General features: G+C 37.1%; 1 protein-coding gene across 3 annotated transcripts in view; it reads right to left on the bottom strand.

Annotated features, from left to right (window-relative positions):
- The window catches only part of DYM (dymeclin), a 427,792-nt gene that overhangs the window by 116,679 nt on the left and 288,338 nt on the right, over window positions 1–22,775 (bottom strand). For all 3 annotated transcript variants that reach the window (XM_030925872.1, XM_030925870.1, XM_030925871.1), the window contains one exon: window positions 13,764–13,866. In XM_030925872.1, the coding sequence (XP_030781732.1) occupies window positions 13,764–13,866 (103 nt within the window). The remainder of the gene's footprint in view (window positions 1–13,763; window positions 13,867–22,775) is intronic.

Here is a 22,775-nt window from a genome sequence, read left to right as displayed (position 1 = left end):
TGACTTCATGATCCGTCTGCCTCGGTCTCCCAAAGTGCTGGGATTACAGGTGTGAGTCACCACACCCAGCCTCACAAAGTGTTTTTATACTTGCATTAGTCTTTCACAATTGCTATTTAAAACTGGTAACCTGGAGAATGTTTATAACTTATAGCTCATTCATAATGGGTATGGGAAATTTAGGACTTGGAATTGGTTAATGAGTTACTTCACATAGAGGTTTAAAGCACTACTACTAATGGAACAAAAGTTAGTCTAACTGGAATTCATTAACTAGTATGAAACTTAAGAGAAATTATATCTGATTATTAAAGGCTCAGTACTGTGTAGGCTTTGTTATGGACTGAATGTGTTCCCTACTCAAATTCATATGCTGAAGGCCTAACCCCCAATGTAATGATATTTGGAGAGGGGGTGTTTGGGAGGAGATTAGGTGATAAGGGCAGAGCTTAGTCTGATGACATTAGTACCCTTATAGTAAAAGACACCAGAGAGCTTGCTCTTGGTCTCTCTGCTAACACAGAGGCTAACGAAAGGCCATGTGAGCACACGTTGAGAAGGTGGCTGTCTGGAAGCCAAGAAGAGGGGCCTTACCAGAACCCAACTGTGCTGACACTCCATCTTGGGCTTTCTGCCTCAAGGACTGTGAGGAAACAGATTTCAGTTGTTCAAACTACCCAGTCTATATTTTGTTACGGCATCTTGAGCTGACTAACACAGGCTTAAAACATGGCCCTACAGAGGATGGATCATTCATTCAGCAGACTGATTAGCTAGCACTGCCTATTAAAGGATAAAGGATATGTTTCTGAGCAACAATGTTCCTCACGATGTCAAGCATGATGCAAATTTGAGATCATAGAAGAGATTAGGGGAGAGATTACAGGTGATTCAAAGGTGTGAAAATAATTAAACAGGACTGCCCTATTGATTTTTAAACAAACATGCCAAGTAATTCCATTTCTATAAATCCAAGTACATTTAAGGACTGTTTAGCTCTGAAATGTCAACTGTCCAAAAATAACTACTTTGTTGTATTAACAAATAAATCAAGAAAATCAATACATTCCAATCATGGAATGGCCTCTAACAACCATCAAAGCACAAATTAACTGGCCGTCCTACTTCCCAAAGTATACCACTTCCCATTGCCAAGGTCTCCAAATTTCTATCTCAGAAACTCAAAGAATTTATGAATAAATTAAGAAACAATGTAGGACTTAACTTTATCTAGTGTTCAGTGAATTTTCTAATAATACCTTAAGTCTAGATAAAGTCTGATGCTTTTCGTGTTCATTCTCTGCATTTATAAGGTGATTCTCAAATACTCCTGTTAAGGATTCTTCTCATGAATTTGTCAGAAATCCGTGAAATTTCCAGAAAAACAAGCAAAGCTGAATTCTCGAATACAATTTGTTTTCAGAAATTAAATCAACCAAGGAAAGGGTTGAATTTCCACTCATACAATGAATAAAATTACTGGTTTTGGGGGTCTTATTTAGAGAAACTCAAATAAAGTGGCATTTACAAAACATTTGTAGCTTTGACTATAATCAACTGTAATAATAAGATACCAGCTTAAAAAATTCTTTTCATTTAAGCCTCTTTTGTAATACTGCTTTTTAATAACCCTCATAATAGCCGAATTAAAGGACCCCAACAGAAATCATTCATCCCACATAAAACAAACATTGCCTTTTCTTCTTAGCTTTGTTTTATAAGCTACATTATTTCCAGATGACGCTTGAGGGGACTATGGTTTCAAGAATTAGATGCTTAAATAGACAGCTGCTTTCTATTTGCCATGTAAATCAAGGATAAATCAAAGAAAATTCCAAATAGGAGACTTCTTTTCTTCCTATTAGGAACTATGAACAGGCAGAAAGGCAGAAACAGAATGAAAAACAATCAAGATGTGAGCAAACAGAAAATTAAAGATTTCTCAAATAAGAAAAAGGAAATTTAAAAATATTTCAGGAAAAGGTGTTTTTATATTAGCTCTATGCAACAGGAAGTAAAAACTTTTTCACTAGAATGGAAAGAGGGGGAAAGAAACTGTGATCACTGGTTTTCAGAAATCTATCACACATTACTACTGAATATGCATGGGTTATTTTTTCTGTATTCTTTAAACTTCCCTTAGAAAGTCAATTAATCATTGCCAGATTTCAATGCAAACATATCCTATTTCTTTTTATAAGCCAGAGAGAAGAAGGAACATAAAAGTTATTTAAGTATTTTTGATGATAATTTTTTTTAAAAGTCCTTAAAAAGAATATTCTGCCATATTCCATAAGAAGGGACAGAACAACCTTCCTCTTCAGGAGTAAGAAAAGGCATAGTGCTTCCTTCAATCCTTCAGTTTAAAAATGAAGGAATGTTTTGTGTTTGTTTTTAAAAAGTGGGGAACCCTCCAACTTAATAATGTCCTTAGAATCACTCTCAGAACATTTTTGGAACTCTCAGGTCCTAGCCAAGTTAGAACACAAGCACGAAAATTGCTCTTATTATGTCAAAGTCAGGTCTGGTTTTTAATGAGGAAAAAGTGGTAGGGTCGGGGGATGAGGAGTTTGCTTACTCGCTAGAGACTTTGCTTAAATTTAAATTCAATTGTATTGGTACAGCCATTATGAAAAGCAGCAGGAGGTTCCTCAAATAATTAAAAATAGAACGACCATATGATCCAGCAATTCCACTTCTGGGTATATACCCAAAGGAAATGAGGTATCTGTATTTGCACTCCCATATTCATTTCAGTATTATTAACTACAGCTAAGATATGAAGACAACCTGAGTGCTCGCTGACAGATACATGGTGAAAGAAAACGTGGTGCATATCCACAATGGAATATCGTTTAGCCATAAATAAGGAGATCCTATCATTTGCAACAACATAGATAAACCTGGAGAACATTATGCTAAGTAAATGAGACATAGACAAAAAGGGAAATACTGTATGATCTCACTTAGATGTGAAATCTAAAAAAGTCAAAATCATAGAATCAGAGCAGAACAGTGGTTGCCAGGGGGTGGGGGAAAGGAGATGTTGGTCACAGGGTACAAACTTTCAGTTATATAGATGAGTAAGTTCTGTGGGCCCAGTGTACAGCATGGTGACTGAAGTTAATAATACTGTAGTGTACATGTGATATTTGCTAAGAGAGTAGATCATAAGTGTTCTCATCACACAAAATGGTAACTATGTGAGGTGATGGATGTGTCAATTGACTTAATTGTGGTAATTGTTTCATAATGTATACATATAGCAAATCATGTCATACACTCCAAAATATATAATTTTTTTATTTATTATGACTCATAAACCTGGGAAAAATTGATTGCACTAAAGAAGAAACTTACTGGGACCTAATCAATGTGGGGCTTGAAATCTATTTAAGTTCAAAGCAGTTGTGCTAGGGATGTTCACCAATCTTATTCACAGGGTTTGGCTCTAACTGTTTTACACAGTTTCTTTAACATGAAAGTAAATATAAAGATCTTGACTCAAATTTCATGATCCTCCTGGAGAACTGGTTGATTCCAGGGCTGAGGCAGAGAAAATACACGATGAACTGGAGCATCTTGAGGGTCTCAAAAGAGGGTAAGAGTAAACTGAGAAGGCAGAGGACTCAACATGAAAGAGCTCCCAATGGCCAAAGCTGGGACAACATAAGCAACAGAATAACAGTATTGGTTATAACACACAGAATAAAACAAGGATCCATGTGTCCAAACTGACAGAAATAAATAATTGAATAAGTAAATACACTAGGGAGAAGTGACAACTCTTCCTTGTAGAATTCTATTAATAATGGCAGAAAGAATGAGAAAAATAGAAAATCACTAATAAATCAGTGATATATGCTGCAGGCAAGATCCATCAATGGATTCCAAAATTTGTAGGAAAATTTGTAAGCAGAAACAGGATATTGGCATAGTCTTAAAGTATCTCCCCAAAACATATAGTCATTACAAAGAGAAAAATAACAAATTTACAGTAAAAAACCCTGGCATACCTCACCTTAGCAAAATGGTCATGGTAAACCTCAGCAGTAATACATATCAGTATCATGTATTTCCTGGTATGATGCACTGAGAAGGGCTCACCTCTTCCCAATCCTTGCCAATAATGCATAACCTCAATCTAATCATGAGAAAACACCAGCCAAATCCAAATTGGGGGATATTCCACAAAATAACTGACTAGTAGTCTTTAGAAGTGTTGAGGTCACGAAAGACAAGAAAGACTTAGGAGACATGACAAGGAAATTTAATACGGGATCCTGGGTTGGGTCCCAGAAAAGAATAGGCATTAATGTTAAAACTGTAAAATCTGAATGAGATCGTTATTAAAGTTAACAGTAATGTACCAGTGTTAATTCCTTAATTTTGATAAATGTTACATGATCATGTAAGATATTAGCAAAAGGGAGAACTGGGTGAAGTATATATGAAAATTCTTTTTTTTTTTTTTTTTTTTGAGACAGAGTTTCACTTTTCTCACCCAGACTGGAGTGCAATGGCGCAATATCAGCTAACTGCAACCTCTGCCTCCTGGGTTCAAGCAATTCTCCTGCCTCAGCCTCCCGAGTAGCTGGAATTACAGTCATGCACCACCACACTCGGCTAATTTTTGTATTTTTAGTAGAGACGGGGCTTCACCACGTTGGTCAGGCTGATTTCAAACTCCTGACCTCAGGTGATCCGACCACCTCGGCCTCCCAAAGTGCTGGGATTACAGGCGTGAGCCACCGTGCCCAGCCGGAAATTCTTTAAAACATCTCTGTAAGTCTAAAATTATCTTAATGGAGGAATGGAGGGAGAGAAGGCAAGTTGCATGTACACTTGACAGAAATTCAAGATCTACACCTACAAAGAAGAATATAAAGTAAAAAGTATGTTATTCTTTGTTATTCTTTTTTTTCGAGATCCTTCAGTCTGACTCCCCAGAAGTAACCATTATTTGTTTCTTGTGCATTATTGAAAAATTGAATGCATATTTTCAAGCATACATGTATGTATAACCTATATGCTATAAAGTATTTTTCTTACTGGTTTACATATCATGGATATCTTTTCATATAAACCAATATAGACTGACTTCATTTAAAAAATAGCTGTAGAATACTGCACTGGATGAATTTACACTTTAATAAGTCCCTATTGATGAATATTTTGCTTATTTCCATTTCTGGTTCTTAAACAAGGCTGAAGAATATGCACACCTGTGTGGAACTGCATATCTAGCTGACTTTCATGTTTCTAAAGTCAAATCACTCAAACATATTTTGCCTCCTTAAAATATTATTTCAAAGTATAAAATTTATTTTCCTACATTCACTTTTGTGCCATAATGCTAGCCTTGCTGATCTTTATCTGCTAGTACGCACATCCAACAAATAGCTCTCTTTCCCCCCAGTGCTCAAAGCACTACTTTTTTTTCAAAGGCTTCATCAGGATACAATTCATATGCCATTTACTTCACCAATCTAAAGTATGATTGAACGGTTTTTGGTATATTCACAGAGTTGTGCAAACATCACCACAGCCTAATTTTAAAACATTTCATCACCTCCCAAAATAAACTCTGTGCCCATTAGTAGTCACACCCCATTCTGCTTCACACTCCAGCCCTAAGGCATCTGCTATCTATCTCTATAAGATTTGACTATTCTGGACATTCCACATACATGGGATCAAACAATAAGTGGCCTTGTTACTGGCTTCTTTCACTTAACATGATGTTTTCAAGGTTCATCCATGATGAAGAATGTATTAGCATTTAATTCCTTTTTATTGTATGATGCACTGAGAAGGGTTAGTAGTATCTCACGTGGTATCTCACGTGTTATGGATACACATTTTTTAATTCATTTGTCTGCTGATGGACATGTCAGTTGTTTCCATTTTTGGCTATTGCAAATAATGGTTCTATGAACATCTGCACTTTCAGGTGGACATATGTTTTCAATTCATTTGTACGTAAACCCAGAAATGAAATTTCTTCATCATATGACAACTCTGTGTTTAATTACTGATGAACTAAAATGGCTGCACCATTTAACATTCCCATGATCAGTACATGAGGGTTCTAATTTCTCCACATCTTCACCAACACTTGTTATTATCTGCTTTTTTATTCTGGCTATCAAAATAGATGTGTGAAGTGGTATCTCATGGTTTTGATCTGCATTTCCTTAATAGCCAATGATGTTCAGTATCTTTTGATGTACTAATTGACTGCTTTTTATACCTTCTTTGGAAAAACATCTATTAAGACTTTTCCCATTTAAAAAATGCAGTAAAAATTTTATTGCTAACTTGCATCACAGTCCAACAGGGTGCTCAGCTGGCCTTCCATGAGAGGATCCAGGGATCTAGGAAATGTTTTCCTGTGGGACCCTTGGAATCTCCCACTGGATCTCCTGCAACCAGCTAGCAAATGATGAGAAAAGAGAAGTGTGAAAGACACACACAAACCACCCCCACCAAAAAATATATATATATATATATATATTGCCCGGTGTGGTGGCTCATGCCTGTAATCCCAGCACTTTGGGTGTTTAAGGTGGGTGGATCACCTGAGGTCAGGAGTACGAGACTAGCCTGGCCAACATGATGAGACACCCCATCTCTACTAAAAATACAAATAGTGGGGCGTGGTGATGCATGCCTATAGTCCCAGCTACTCAGGAGGCTGAGGTAGGAGAATAGCTTGAACCCAGGAGGCAGAGGCTACAGTGAGTTGAGATCATACCACTGTGCTCCAGCCTGGGCGACAGAATGAAAACTCTGTCTCAAAGGAAAAAAAAAAAAATGTAGAAAACAGCATTTCTACCTACATTCCACTGACTAGAGCTAGTCATATGCCCCCCTCCTAGACGCAAGGGAGCTGGAAAATGTTGCTTTGCTGTGTAATCAGGGAGAGGAAATCGGTTTTGTAGAGCATCCAGCCAGTCTCTGCCCCACCTAAAGTCTAGTGGGGTGCCCGGCACATGCCTGGCATTCAGGAAAAGTAGCTGGTTGACAGGAAGCCTGTCAACATGACCTCCATTTCTCTGTTCTTGGTAGTCATTCTGGTTTGGCCTATTTCTGGGGCTCCTGGACATACCAAGCTCTGACAGTTCCAAGGTCAGGAAGCACCCTGGGAAGAGGGAGTCCATATTTGGGGTTCAGGTACACCCTGTGATGTGAAGGAACTACCCAGATGTTCCCAGACAGATTAGAAAATCCTCCTGATGTTGCTGCTCACCTGTAGTCAGTGATTGCTGGCTGTTGTGATCCCTACCTCTTCATCTAATATCACACCACTCCTCCTCCTGCAGGAAGCTCTTTCTGCACTAAAGAGCTCAGAGACAGTTCCATCTTCTGAACTAACGCCTGTGGTCCCAGACTGCCTCTCCCACACATGGGCAGCAATAGCTAACCTTATCAAGCACTTGCTTCGTGCCAAGGATCCTACTTTGACTTATTCATTTAATCCTCACAAGAACCCCAGGTGTTCAGTTCTCGTTATTATCTGTCTTCTTGGTTCTGGCCATCATAGTACAGACAAGGTAATTGAGGCCCAGTGAAGCAAAATGACATACTTAAGGCCACACAGGTTACAAGCCACAGAACCAGTTCACAAAATATAATATTTGCCCATTTTAAAATTCCACTATTTATCTTTTTATTATTGATCTCCTTACATATTATAGATACTAGTCCCTTATCAGATGGATTATTGGCAAATATCCTCTCCCATTCTGTGTATTGTCTTTTTGCTTTCTTAATTGCATCCTATGAAACACAAAGTTTTAAATTTTGATGAAGTCTAATTTGTCTATTTTTCTTTTGTCACTTGAGTTTTTGGCGTCATCTAAGAAGTCTTTGCCTAACCCAAAGTCGTGAAGGTTTAATCGTATTTTCTTCTAAAAGTTGTATAATGTTAGCTCTAACATTTAGGTCTATGGTCCATTTTGAGTTAACTCTTGTGTATAGAATGAGTGAGGGGTGATGAATAATTATTGAACTATTATATACCAGACACTGTGCTAGATACAAACAACTCAGTGACAATGATGCATGATCATTTTTCACTTTCATGCCCTTGTTGAAGAAGCATAACACTTGTAATGTTTTCCTGCCTGAATCCTTCCTTCGAAAAATATTAACCAGCTCAAACTTCAACTCCTTTCAATGAAGACTGTCACAGTACCTCCCCTTCTTCCTAAAAGTTGTTCTCTCTCACTCTTCTGACATCCTGCAAGTTTGGTTATGTAGCTTTTATAAAATTGGTTATACGTTGAATTGTATTTTAGTTGTGTATTTGTTTTAACTATCCTGTAAGTAGGTACTATGCCTTCTTCATTTTTACCTCTTACACCATGGTAAAGTAATGTAAAACAGAAGTTTTAATAATATTCTGATTGCTGTTATCATCACTAGAATAAATGCATGAAAAGCTGACCCCCAAAAGCAATTGTCAAAAGTGACAACATGTAAAAGGAGCTGTTTTAAGAGTAACAAATTTCAGCATTTCAAACTTCTTGGATATGGCAGCATACCTAGGATAACTGTTCCCATGTTATATAAATGTTAAATTACCTATGCCAGCCTTTAAATCTTCCATAAAAATCTTTAAGGGACATTTCCATCAAGAACTAATTCTACTCTCTGTCTTCATGAGTTCAGTTGTATTAATTTTTAGCTCTCACAAATAAGTAAGAACGTGTGATGTTTGTTTGTCTGTGCCTGGCTTGTTTCACTTAAGAAGGATTGTTACCAGAGGCTGGGAAGGGTAGTTGGGGCAGGGAGGGGATGATTAATGAGTAAAAAAAATATAGCTGGATAGAATGAATAAGATCTAGTATTTGATAATAGCTAGATTACAGCTAACAGTAATTTATTGCACATGTTGAAATAACTAAAAGAGCATAACTGGATTGTTTGTAACACAAAGAAAGGATAAATGGATACCCCATTCATCCTGATATTATTACTGATTGTACGTGGGTATCAAAATATCTCATGTATTCCATAAATATATAATCTACTATTTACCCATAAAAATTTAAAAAAGAATACTCTAATACCACTATATACAAATACTATGTATGTATATCTTTGTATTATTTATGTGCATGTGTGTGTACAGAGGGGCATTTTAACACCAGCTCAGTAAAGGCCGCAAGCATTGTACAAAACAAATGCCTGAAGATAGTCTTCAATATTAGTTATCCATCAACTATTGAATCAAATGAATTTGAGATCTAAGTTAAAGAGTAAACACCAACACAGAATCTTAATAATAGAACAACCTAAAAAGGATGGAGTGGAAAATAGAAAAATCTCTGAATTTAAATTTTGTCATATGAAAATCAGATCAGAATATCCTACAATACATTTCTGAAGAAACCAAATGTCTGAAAGCAGATTTAAAAGTTTGTAAACAAGGTCTAAAAGATATTAATAAAAGCTATGAAGTCAAAAGGTCAGCCAATGATATATTCCAGAGTTAACAGTATCTTAGAATTCCATAATGATAATAATAAGCGATCATGACTTGATGAAAATAAATCTCAAATGGATGTCTTTTGCTCTTTAGAAAGTTATAATTTAGAAGCAAACTATCTGTAGGGCACGGTGGCTCATGCCTGTAATCCTAGCACCTTGAGAGGACAAGGCAGGACAATCACTTGAGGCCAGGAGTTCAAAACCAGACTGGCCAATATAGTGAGAACCCATCTCTACAATTTTGAAGTTAGATGGTAGAGTCAGTCCTACAGAAATATTCAAAGTTATTTGATGACCACAGGGCAATATAATTTGGTTCCTTATGGTTGTAACTAGAATAAAAGTTAAATTGTTAGGAACTAGGGAAACAAAGCTTATACGGTACAGTAACAATATTCATCATTGGTTATAGTTTAAATATTCCTATGGTTATAGTTTAAAAGGCAATCATAACTCATTTATCATCTTAGTTTCATTTTCTATATTCAGGTTCCATATTTGGTTATATATGACCAAACTTCTCTGAAAGTTCAGTTCATTTTTATTAAAAAAAAAAATCTGTTGAAAGATTCTCCTTTAACAGTTCTCTCCTGTCCCCTTTAGTCACTGAATTAAATTTTATGTAATCCTGATAATACAAACACCAAAGCAAAGCCAAGTCAATGGAACTTTACTTGCTTTCTTAAAGGCCCTTATTGCCCCTGTAGAGATTTTCTCTCTCCCCACAGGTTTGAGTACAATTTTTGTTTTATTTCCCCTTAAACAGCCAGGGCAGTTTCCTCATTATCTGGAACTCAGTTGAAGGTTTCAGGTTTCCCCAGAGATGTCCAGATCAACATAGTTGCACTAAAGTACTAATACTAATGTTTTTGGAACTTGCAATTTGCTTTCTATGTTGTTACTCAACTGACTTGTGAATTATATAGTATAATGAGGATAAACATTTTCTTAATAAACTTAGAACTCTCTAGGTAGACTGAAAGTACTCTATGTACTACAGTGAGAAGAAAAACATGTCCTTATTTTTAGGTACTTATTCAAATTCTTTGCTAATATAGTCCACTCAGTCTTGGTGTAGAAAGTACACATCGCGTGACTCTGTCTCAAAAAAAAAAAAAAAAAAAAAAAAAAAAGAAAGTACACATCTAGGAATCCACTGCTGCATTAAGACTTTCTCATTTTCCTTTTTCATCTTTTACCAACAAGTGGTTTAAAGCATTAGTCCAGGACACAGAATTTTATGTGGTTACTGGCAAAGGTACTTAAGTAAAAATTCTGCGAAAGAAAAGGAAGGAACATGTTCATTTGCCCAGTTAATGACTAATGTAAAAGAGAAAATGGTTTCAAAAGTTTAAATCACTTATACAACAGTGTTTTGAGCAATGGGAATGACCAATAAGACATTCACGAGGTATCATGAAAGAACAGACAACAGTGCTTATTTTTAAGGTTACTGCTGTTTGTTTAATCACCATTCAGGTCTCTATCAGGAGTGATTCACAGTCATCTCTCCTACTCAATCAGTGCTAACTATTTTCTTCAGTTAACACTGAAAAAAGGCAGCAAAATTCAAGTTCATAAACCCATTTGAAAAATGTTGTGATTTACAAAATCTCATATACATAAATGTTAAGGAAAAAAAAAAAAAAGGATTGTCAATGACAGATTCCAAATGGAGTTTTCCCACTATTTCTAGGAAGCAGATGCTTTAAGAATTCATTTTTACTTAGTGACAATTTTATACAATTAGAAAATATTCAATCAGTGACTCTAAAATCTGTAAACTTCAGTAGCAGAATTCTACTAATACAGGACTGTTACAAATTCAAATTGTCCTATCATGGCATGATTACCCCCATGATTGGCAAATACCAGTAAATATGACCTATTTCCTCAAATATTAATTGTATAGATTTCTGATTACAGAAGAATCCTACTAAGGCAACATCAGAACTTCAGAACTATACATGTTCAACACATTTTTGTGGAGTAAGTGGCACAGGAATACTACATAAATCAAATAATAATTGCTTACAAATAACAAAACATTTGCAGATGACCCAAATTCAAGTTTTTGGTAAACACAATTCCCAATTGCCATCCTGGCCCTGGATGGAGCTTCTAAACAGTTACTAGATATATTTTTCTCATCATAGGTATGGCAAGTGTAGAATTAAGCGAGCTGTTATGCTAATTAAAAATTTAGAACATTCAACTTAACAGGAAAATCTTAAAAGACACATTTTGGAATTATAAACTTAATACCTTAAGGGGATGACAGATTGTGACATCACACACACACACACACACACACACACTCACACACATGAGAAAAAATTAGCACCAGTTAGGCTGTGGTTGCACACAGCTATCTTTGTTTATCATTGACTGATATCTGGACTGGGTGCTGTTCCCACAGTCTCATATTAGGACAAAGAAATGAAACAAAACACAGGACAAGCAAGGCAACTCTATAGCTGTCTGGTATGCATCATCACTGCAAACTCAGAATTAAAGAGTTTTCTAATAAAGTTTCTAAATACCAATCCACTATGTTGTTATCTGGAGATTTAGGGCCATCCTTATTAGAACTTGACGAACTTCTCCCGTGGTTAATGGCAAGATAATTTTTAGCATCTTCATCTAAGCCATGTTCCAAAATATAAGAAATGTCACAGGTAGTGAAACTACTTTAAGAAAATTTATAACGCATTCTCTTTCCTATTATTATATTATGCTCACCCCTGTGTTGTTTCTATTCTATTCCATCAGCATCCTCTAAGGTCAGGTGATGTCTTAGTGCATTTTCTGTTGGTTAGAACAGAATACCTGAAACTAGGTAATTTATAAAGAAAATGAATTTGTACAGTTATGGAGGCTGGAAAGCCCATGGTCAAGGAGATGCATCTGGTGAGAACCTTCTTGCTAGTGGGGACCCTCTGTGGCATCCCAAGATGAAGCAGAGTATCTATCACATGGTGAGGGGCTTAAGTATGCTAAAATGCTAGCTCAAGTCTCTCTTCCTTTTCTGATAAAGCCCCCAGTTCCCTTCCTATGCTAACCTATTAATCCATTAACCCACTAATCCATTGATCCATGAATTCATTAATTCATTTATAAGGGATCCAATCACCTATTCAAGGTCCCACTTCTCAATACTGCCACGCTGGGGATTAAGTTTCAACATGAGTTTTGGAGGGGACATTCAACCGTAGCAGTTGGTAATAAGCTCTTCGTCATTAAGGTGGATGGAACAAAGGCCACATGTTATTGCTGCTCTTCTGACCATGACTGATAAGACTGGAGTCACCTACTGATGAGAGCAGAGCCAATTAGATTCTCTTTCTCAGGAATTGAGAATGAGGACTTTAAGACAGCTAAAGGCACTGCACTCACAAGGACATGCTTATAGGTTGGAAGGAAGAAGAGGAAGGGCTGGAGTTGCTATTTTAGGTTCAAGTAAGCAAACAGATAAACCCAGATGGTAGAAAGCAGCAGCAGAATAAAGTAGAAGCAAAAGGAAGCAGAGACCAGAAACAAAATGACCCCTGAAACAGGACCCAATGGCTTTTCAATTTTAGGTTCCAGATCTCTGGGAAATCCAGGTGTACTTGCTCCCCTTAAGTTCAGTGAGGAATCTTTGCATACTTCCTATAAAATCATCCCTGCTTTTGTTTTGTGTTATTAGCTTGAGTGAGTTTCTCAACTCAGATATAAAGGTTCTTAATTATGTACAAATTATTGGTTTAGGGTTGATTTTCTTCAATCACTTGTTAACAATCATTTACAACTTGTTCCCTTGATTTGAGACATCACTCTTTTATTTGCATATTAGAGGTTTCTCAGGCATCAAAGATTTTCAGCACAGTAAGATTCTGAGAAGAGAGGGGGTAATGTTATAAATTTTACAATGAAAGAATTTATTTATTTATTTATTTTTTGAGATGCAGAGTCTTACTGTGTCACCCAGGCTAGAGTGCAGGGGCATGATCTCAGCTCACTGCAACCTCTGCCTCCCGGATTCAAGTGATTCTCCTGCCTCAGCCTCCCAAGTAGCTGGGACTACAGGTGTGCACCATCACACCTGGCTAGTTTTTGCATTTTTAGTAGAGATGGGGTTTCCCCACATTGGCCAGGCTGGTCTTGAACTCCTGACCAAGTGATCCATCTGCCTTGGCCTCCCAAAGCGCTGGGATTACAGGCATGAGCCACTGTGCCTGGCCTAAAGGAAAAGTTTTTATTGATGAAATAAGGTAACTACTTACATAATCTGGTAGAGGAACATCATTAGAACTCGGCGAACCTCTCAAGGACTGTGTGGCTTGTTCCAGAACTTTGTTGTGTTTTTTAGACAGCAAAGAAAATAAACTGGAAAAACAAACAAAAAAACAATTATATTAAAGAAAACTGTTTTCTATGTCTTCTGTGGAATTATATAGTTCCACAGCATGTCAATTATTCTAAAATATACTTGTAAATGACTCTTTCTTCATGCCTATGTTAACAGCAAGATTAACAATACTATTTATGTAAGAAAAAATGAGTGAGGAGGATGTTTAAATCATAAGAGTTCTAAAAATTTTTTTAATGACAGTTTAAAATTATGTTTCAAACATAGGAGAATTTTTCATAAGATTACTATAGGGAAAAGAATAGTGGAGAAAACCTGAGATGTAGACTATGACTAACTCATAGTGCAATCTACTACAAGTCACTTGAGCTTGTGTATCTTCTCATCTTCTGAAAAAGTGTGTTGGACAAGATTATATCTCTACTGTCATACAGAGTCTATGGTTCTGTATTATAGCTTTATTTCTCAAAACTAATGACTTGAAATGTTTTTTAAGATTTCTGCTTCTGGCCATGATAGGTTAACTGATACTAAACTAACTCCCTTGCTATCACTAACTACAAAAAAAATAAAAAAAAAAAAGACACAACTCTTTTCAGATGTTATACAACATGTGAAGTAAAGGATTATAATCCCTAATAAAAGGGATATAAAGATGAGCCCCATAATAGTGAGCTTCTGTCTCGAGGAACATTGTAGATTATGGTCCAGGAAGGTGGGACCCAAAGAGTACACAGCAGTGTTGTGCTGAGCTCAGACAGAGAGAGGAATTTAAGGCTGCTGTGGCAACTGCATTTTGCAAGGCAGAATACTAGAGAGGAGAGAATTTCCAGAAAGCAGGTCCAGAAATTCAAGGGTCTTCTTGAATGTTTGTATAAATGTTAAGCTGTAATGTGCAGAGCAAGACTCCACAAGGTGTGGCAGTAAACAACTATCCAGGAGCTGTAAACTAAACAGAGATTTTAGGGACCGTAACAGACTGAGGGATACTGGAGCTCCAACCAGCCAGGAGATAAAAATCATTGAACATGAACATTCAGTTGAATTCTTAGAAAGGCCATGCTTTAGTAGTCAGGCTATTTTACTCTAGAGTGCAAATTACTGTCTTCTAAGAGGCTCTTTAATATAGCAAAACAAACAATCTTCAAAGAATACAGTTGATTTACATTAAATATAAAAGCACTAAACACCCCAGTTAAACGTCAGATATTTTCAGACTGGATAAAAATGCAAGATCCAACTATGTGCAATTTAAAAGTGACACACTTATAAATTTAAAGATACAGGTAAATTAACAAAAGGATACAAAAAAGACATACTATAAAAACATTAATCATAAGGAAATGGCAGTGGCCATATTAATTTCAGACAAAGTAGGCTTAAGAACAATATTAGTATTACTAGAGATAAAGAGGGAGATTTTATAATGATGAAAGCCAGTTTACCATGAAAACATAACAATCCTAAATACATATGTGCCTAATAAAAGAACTTCAGAGATATGTAATTATATGATCCCAATATTAAATTTATTGTATCTAATAAAGAAAGAATTCTTCTTTGGGATAGATGGTGGCTTAAAAATAAAGGCAATTCTGATTCCATGTACTTTCCATAAAAATCTGAAGTATGGCCCGTAGTATTTTTTTCATGCCCAAACTTCACCATAGTATTTAGTAATCCCCTTACAAATAAAATATTTATTTAAATATCGATTTAGGAAAATCTGTAATTATTTCAGATGGTTTAAAAAGGATATCCATTGAAGACTGGGCCACTAAGTAGTTTTTCTAGATTAAGTTTCAACTAATATCATCAAGGAAAAAAGTTCCTTAACCATTTATTGGTAATGTTAGATGTTGTACAAAACAAACATAAGAGAGGCAGTGAATATTATTTAAGTTTATACTTAAATAAGGTGGGAAGAAAAATAATTACATGAAATAATTACTGAATGAATAAGTATGAAATTATATGATACTGGTTACATGCTGAGGATATAACTGAATGATTTCTTTGAAATGAAACACTCCTGAAATGCAATACTCCAGTGAAGTTTCATGAAGGTCAGCTTAGGCCCTATACAATGTCTTGAGAAAGAAGAAAGAGTTATCTGTGCAAGAGAGAATAAAAGGCACTTCCAAATAGAAGGCAAAGCACAGAGGCAAAAGTAGGAGACAGCAAGAACATCGGAATGGAGGTACTATACAAGAAGTAGAAAACAGGATTCAGTACATAAGGGCACATACATTTTTTTCCAATCATTTTATTTTTCTGGGTCTTCTCCATTTGAGGTTTAGTTTTGCTTTATCTTTCCTTTTTAAGGTTAACAGTAAATGCCATACTTTCAACTTACCATTATTCCCATGACCCACTGATAACTAATATTAACAGTTTATTGTGTATGATTCCAGAAACGTTATACGCACTAGTCCATGTAAACAAACGCATACTGTATACATATATATCCATCTTTTTTATTCCATGAAATATATACTATGCTGTACCTTGCACTTTGTCCATCTAATAATATATTCCTTCCTTCATTCAACAAACACATGAGTGTTTACTGTTACTTGACATCAAAGGATATAGATATACCATAATTTATTTAGTCCATTATTAATCACTCACTGCAATTGTTTCCAAACGTTTACATTATAAACAGCATTGAAATGAACACCCTTGTAAATAACTTTAAGCATGCCCGAGTGAGACTATCTTTAGGATAAATTGCCTGAAGCAAAACTGCTGAGTAAGAATAACTGAACATAATACTGAACTGCATTATGGGGTCCTTATTTTGAAGTATGTAAGTTATTTTGCAGGAGATGCAAAAAAAAAAAAAAAAAGTAAAAAAGTTGGGATTGTTTATAAGACAGGTTTACATGGAAATGCATACAGAAGGAAATCAGCAATATGCTTCTAATTGGTTGCAGTGTATTTTCTGGAATAAATGGAATTTCAGAAGTTTTTTGAGACTAAAAGAACTTTGGGTAGTCAATTCTTGTACAGGATGTGGCAAGACTCAAAAACATAAACTGGCTACCCAAACAAAAAAAGAAAAGCAATAAATACGCCTGAAAGAAGTGAGCTTCTTGGTGTTAGGAAGAAGAAATGGAACAAGTGAAGCACAGCAGCATACTTTGCTGAGTTGAAGAAAAAATAAGAATTTGAGAGGTGCTTCATGAGTTCAGCAAACCTGGGATGTTCATTCTCACATTCCGTGTGTGTGTGTGTGTGTGTCCCCTATTAGTGCACTATCAGAGAACAGCAGAGGTGATCGATAGTAACTTTCATCATCAATTTAAGAAAATTATTAAACAGTCCTAGGGACCAGAGCAAAAAACACTTGAAACTGTTTCTTTTGGAGAAGAAAGGCTAGTTTGTTTATTTATTGATTTTAAAAGAGAGTATGAACACTCTGTTTTGCTTGCTAGTAGGACACCAAACAAGGAAGTGAGCTTCAATTCAAACATGAGATATTTTGGTTGCGCATAATGGAAAATTTTACTATTAAGGACATAAAATGTTGAAATGGTATACCTCAGGAAGCTGTGGATACTGCTTCTAGCTATCTTTAAGAAATTCTCCGGAGGCTGAGGCAGGAGAATGGCGTGAACCGGGGAGGCAGAGCTTGCAGTGAGCAGAGATCCAGCCACTGCACTCCAGCCCAGGCGACAGAGCAAGACTCCGTCTCAAAAAAAAAAAAAAAAAAAAAAAAAGAAATTCTCTGTAAGAATAGATCATCTGAGGTCACATTCAGTTCTCCATCAAAGAGAAACAGAGAATTCACATTTACTTTGTTACTATCATACAATTTAACAGGCATTTTACTAAAATCTTAGAGTAAGTGCTGTCGAAGTTTTATTTAAACATTCTAATTTTGGCTTTTATTTAACATTTTTAAGGCAAAATGTATATGAGACATGACTTGCAAACTGCTGAGTGAAAAGAGTAACTTTTGCTTAAAGCTTTGCATTCAAAGTACTTACCCCCTAGCTTAATGCTAATTAGAGTAAGTAATAAAGATAAATGTTTGTATGTAAATGGATAAATTTGATTTTAAAAATCAGTCTTAAAAATAAAAATGATCTTTAAGTTAGCTTAATATTTACTTAGCTGGGATCCATTTGCTAGAATACTTTTTTAAAATTTGAAAAAGACTAGTTTTTTTTTTTTTTTGCTTAAGAATGTTCATTACAAACTAAGAAAATGAAAACAGTCAAAACACTAATCAAGAATAGAATGGGTAAATAAACTGTGGGATATTTATACAAGGAAATACTATATAGCAATTTAGAATTACCTAATGCTACATGTATGAATATGAATAAATCTCAAAAACAATGTTGAGTAAAAAATAGGCAAGAATCCTTAGAAAATGTGAACAAGGTGATTTTGTTTCAAAAATGGAAAACAATATTACAAATCATTTACAGATAAAATATATTAATAACATCAAATATATATGGAAATGATAAACCCTACATTTAGGATAGCCACTGTTCTCTGAGGAAGGAGGAAAAAGGGGGTCCAGCTCTCATGAGTACTCGCTCTCTCTCTCTATATATATGGACACATATACAGTAGATATAAAATGTTCTTTTGGTAACACTGGATACATACACAAGAGAGTGGTATATTGCTCTATTTTTCGTGTATGCAGGAAGTATTATATAACATTTTAAAAATCTGATAAAAGAACATGCTATCCTGAAGAAAACAGAGCCCCTGCCAACGACAGCATTTCACAAAAGAAAGCAGCATGTAAACAGAATAAGTGTGGTCAGTCCAAACGGGAACACGCTGAGAAAATCACAAGCTGGTGGAAATGGCTGTAGTGTAGGGTGCACAGATGGTGGCAGGAGATGACACCAGAACGAAGATAGTTTGAAGCCAGACTGTGAAGGGCCGCTTTATGGCACATCAAAAGCCCTGGACTTTTATTCTATTCAGAGTGAGAAGCTAATGGAACATCAGTCTTACAAAATAATGAAAGAGGCATGGATCCCTGCCCCCAAGGAACTCAAGTCTACTGGGATGAGGAAAAAAAAAAAAAAAAATCTACAATACTGAAATCAGAGAATGCCATGGGTCTGAAGAGAGCGCTGTGGGAGAACAGGGGGAAGATTAGGTGCATTCCACAGAGGAAATCTATCTTGACTGTGGCCTTGAAGGTTAGGAGACTTGCTATTTGGAAAAGCAAAGTGGGAGGAAGAGTAATTCAGAAGGGGGAAAGTGTTTAGAAAGGCACTGGGAGATTTCAAGGAAATACCCATAGCTTAAAAGGCGAGAATACAGAAAACTCACAGGGCTAAGAAGTGGCAAGAAATGAAGCCGGTAAGAGGGGCCAAATAAAAAGGTCACATGGACCATGCTAAGAGGTCTGCATTTCATCTTGCTCAGCCACTGAGACAGACAGTGAGTCAAATATTTACCCAGGGCCTACTATGTGCCAGGCAATGTGAAAGCAAAAGCAACACAGTCTCTTTCCTGCCTCCCCAGAGGGTGCAGTCAGGTGAGAAAGGGCATGCCTAAATAGACTGGAAGTGAACATGGAATGTTAGGGGAACACAGGTAAGGACTGACCAACTGCACCTGAAGGGAGAAAGAGGAAATCACTTTGGGAGATGATGCCTGCACTGCATCTTAAGAAACAATTAGGAGTCAGCCGAGCAAATCAGGCAACCACAAAGGTGATTTGGGCAGAGAAATACGAGTCCTGTGGGTGGGGAAACAGCACTGCATGTGCATCAAGTGTTGAGTACATAGCAGAGCACAGCAATGAGGCTGGGTAGCAGTGAGGATGGCTCATTAAGTGCCTCCTATGTCTCTCTCAGACCTTGGACTTTATCCTGAAAGCCAGAGGTGTTCTATGAAAGCAGGACTACAATATGAGAAAGTGATCAATGCAAAGCTGCTGTGTTTGGTATTGAGGTGCGAGGTGGGAGGCAGGGCTCGGCAGTAAGGATGGCAGATTACTCCTTGTGCATCTATGTCCTGAGCCTCCTCCCTATGCCCTGCCATCTATGGTGGCCACAAAGTCCCTACCATGGAACTTCAGGGCTCCTAGAATCGAAGGTTGAAAACCACTGACCTGAGCGATGTGGGCCAAGTGTATAAAATTCTATTTGTTTTAGAAAGACTCCTCTGCTCCTGGAGAAAAGGATGGACAGGAGAGGACAAGGGAACAAGAGTAGAAACAGAACCTTTAGGAAATGTCCACATTATCCAAATAAAGAGATGAGGAGGCCTTAAAGTAAAGCAAATGGAAGCTATGTGGAAGGCAGAGACAGCATGGAGAGGGAAAGAAAGGAATCAGGGCTGACTGAGGTCTCTAACTTGGGAAACACAGTGGCTAGCTGATAAGGTGACTGACAGGCTAGGAATACAAACAAGTTGAAAGGGAGGGAGAGCGCTCAGAAGACAAAGAAATTAATAACAGTAGCAGCAGTTATGAGTTATGTATCAGGTGCTGTCCATCTAACAACCATGTGAGGTAGGTCCTACCATTATCCATTCTCCCTCCCACTTTTGTAAATAGATGATGGAATTGAACCAGAGAGCGTAATTTGCCCAGGTGCACAGCTAAGTGGTGGAGTCAGGAGTCAATGCTAGCATTGCTGGCTCTAGAATCTGTGCTCTTAACAAGTCTTCTAGGAAACCTACAGATGATCAGGAACAACAGGTGGAGGTGGTCAGAAAGAAGCAGATGGGCAGTTTAGAAATACTAATTTGGTGCTCAGAAGAGAGGGGAGGAGAAATTTTATGGTTATTTGCATCAGCTGCAATCACAAAAGTGGAAGTGATCACCCAAGGATATTGTGTAATGTAAGAAAGAACTGTAGGAGGTCAGGCATGTGGCTCACACCTGTAATCCCAGCACTTTGGGAGGCCGAGGCGGGCGGATCACGAGGTCAGGAATTCGAGACCAGCCTGAACAACATGGTGAAATCCCATCTCTACTAAAAATACAAAAATTAGCCAGGCGTGGTGTGGTGGCATGTGCCTGTAATCTCAGCTACTCAGGAGGCTGAGGCAGCAAAATTGCTTGAACCTGGGAGGCGGAGGGTGCAGTGGAGAAGATAACCAAGCACTGCACTCCAGCCTGGGCAACAAAGCGAGATTCCGTCTCAAAAAAAAGCAACTGTGGGAAACACCAAGACGGAAAGGGTGAACAGAGGCCAGAAAGGGTCACTTAAAGCAATAAGGAGTAGGAGAAGAACTAGGAAAGAAAGACGTTCTGGAAGCCAAGAGAACAATTTTAAGGAGGGAATAATCATCACTGGACTGCAGTGATTGAGAAATAAGTAGGATGTGAGGAAGTACAGAAAATAGGTGTAGATTTTTAAGAAGTTGAACACTACTGGGGAGCAGAGTGCTAGAGTAATGCTCTGAAGGGAAAGGGAACACATCACAGAAAGGTCACCTACTGGGACGGGGCTTGGAGGTTCTGTCTTTGAAAGTTTCAGACATTTCCTACGAAAGCCCTGCCAATCCTCACAACTCTCAGCCAATCTCTTTCTCCATGCCTCAGTCCTTCCTCCAACACACTAGCAACAGCAGTCATGGGGGAAAAGAGAAGTAACTGAACTCCACAAAAGACCTGGGAGCAGACGATTTACAGATAAAGAAACCTAGGTGTAGAGAGTTAGGTACTTGACCCATGATCAAATTTACATTGTGTAGTGAATGCAAAAGTTCTTTATACATCCTAAAGAGCTACTAAAATGTAAAAACAAAACAAAACAAAAAACTATTAAAATTATTAGGGGTGGAGTGGGAGCTAGAAACCAAATCTCACAGCAAGTGTCATGCTCTCATCTGTAGACACTGATTCCCTCTACGTGTAGACACACCTCCTTCCTCCTCTCCTGCAAGTCCTTACAGCCCCCATACCACCGACTCCACACTCTCTGGGAAAGATTTCTCAAACCTGTGCTCTCCCTGCTTCTGAACCACTGCTGGTCCTTCATGACAGTCCTATGCTACTGGTTACCTTAGTTTTAATCAGCTTTATTGAGAAATAATCTTTATATAATAAAAACTCACCAATTTTAAGTAGACAGTGCAATGAAAAATGTTTTGAAAAATGTAAACACTCATGTAATCCATCACTACAATCATGATACAGAACATTTCCATTACCCCAAAAAGTTCCCTTGGGCTCTTTTACACTCAATCTCTTGTTCCAATACCCTTCCCCTCACCTTTCCAGGCAACCACTGATCTGTTTCCTGTCACTGCAGTTTTGCCCTTTCTAAAATTTCCTACAAACAGAATTATACCGTAGGTACTCTTTTGTGTCTGCCAGCTATCACTCAGCATAATACTTTTTAAATGCATCCATGCTGTTTTGTGTATCAGTAATTCATTCCTTTTTATTGCTGAGTAGTTTTCCATTGCACAGATGTGCCTCGATTTCTTTATTTACCAGTGTTGGTCTAGTACAAAGAAGGCTGCTGTAAACAGCTGTTCAGGTTTTTGTGTGAACATATGTTTTCATTTCTCTTGAATAAATACCTATGAGTAGGACTGTTGGATTATACGTTGTTTCACTCTATAAGAAACTGCTACACCGCTGCACATTCTTGCTCACACTTGGCATTTCAGTCTTTTCAACTTCAGCCATTTTAGTGGGTGTGAAGTAATTTTCTCTGTGGTTTTAATTTGCATTTTCCAAATGAGTTTTCTAGTGCTCATATGTTGTCTTTAGAGAAGTGTCTATTCAAATCTTTTGCCCATTTAAAACAATGGGTTGTTTTTCTTCTCCTTGAGTTGTAAGAGTTCTTTATATATTCCGGATACAAGTTCTTTATCAGGTATAAGTTTTGTAGATATTTTCTCCCAGTCTATGGCCTGTGGGTGGTGGTAGTGGGGCAGTTTTTCTTCTTCATTTTCTTCAAAAAACAGTGTCTTTTGA

This window comes from Rhinopithecus roxellana, chromosome 21 (genome assembly GCF_007565055.1).
Source record: "Rhinopithecus roxellana isolate Shanxi Qingling chromosome 21, ASM756505v1, whole genome shotgun sequence".
Taxonomy (NCBI): Eukaryota; Metazoa; Chordata; class Mammalia; order Primates; family Cercopithecidae; genus Rhinopithecus; species Rhinopithecus roxellana.
The sequence above is the reverse complement of the archived record's forward strand: the minus strand, read 5'-3'. Positions and strand labels throughout refer to the sequence as shown.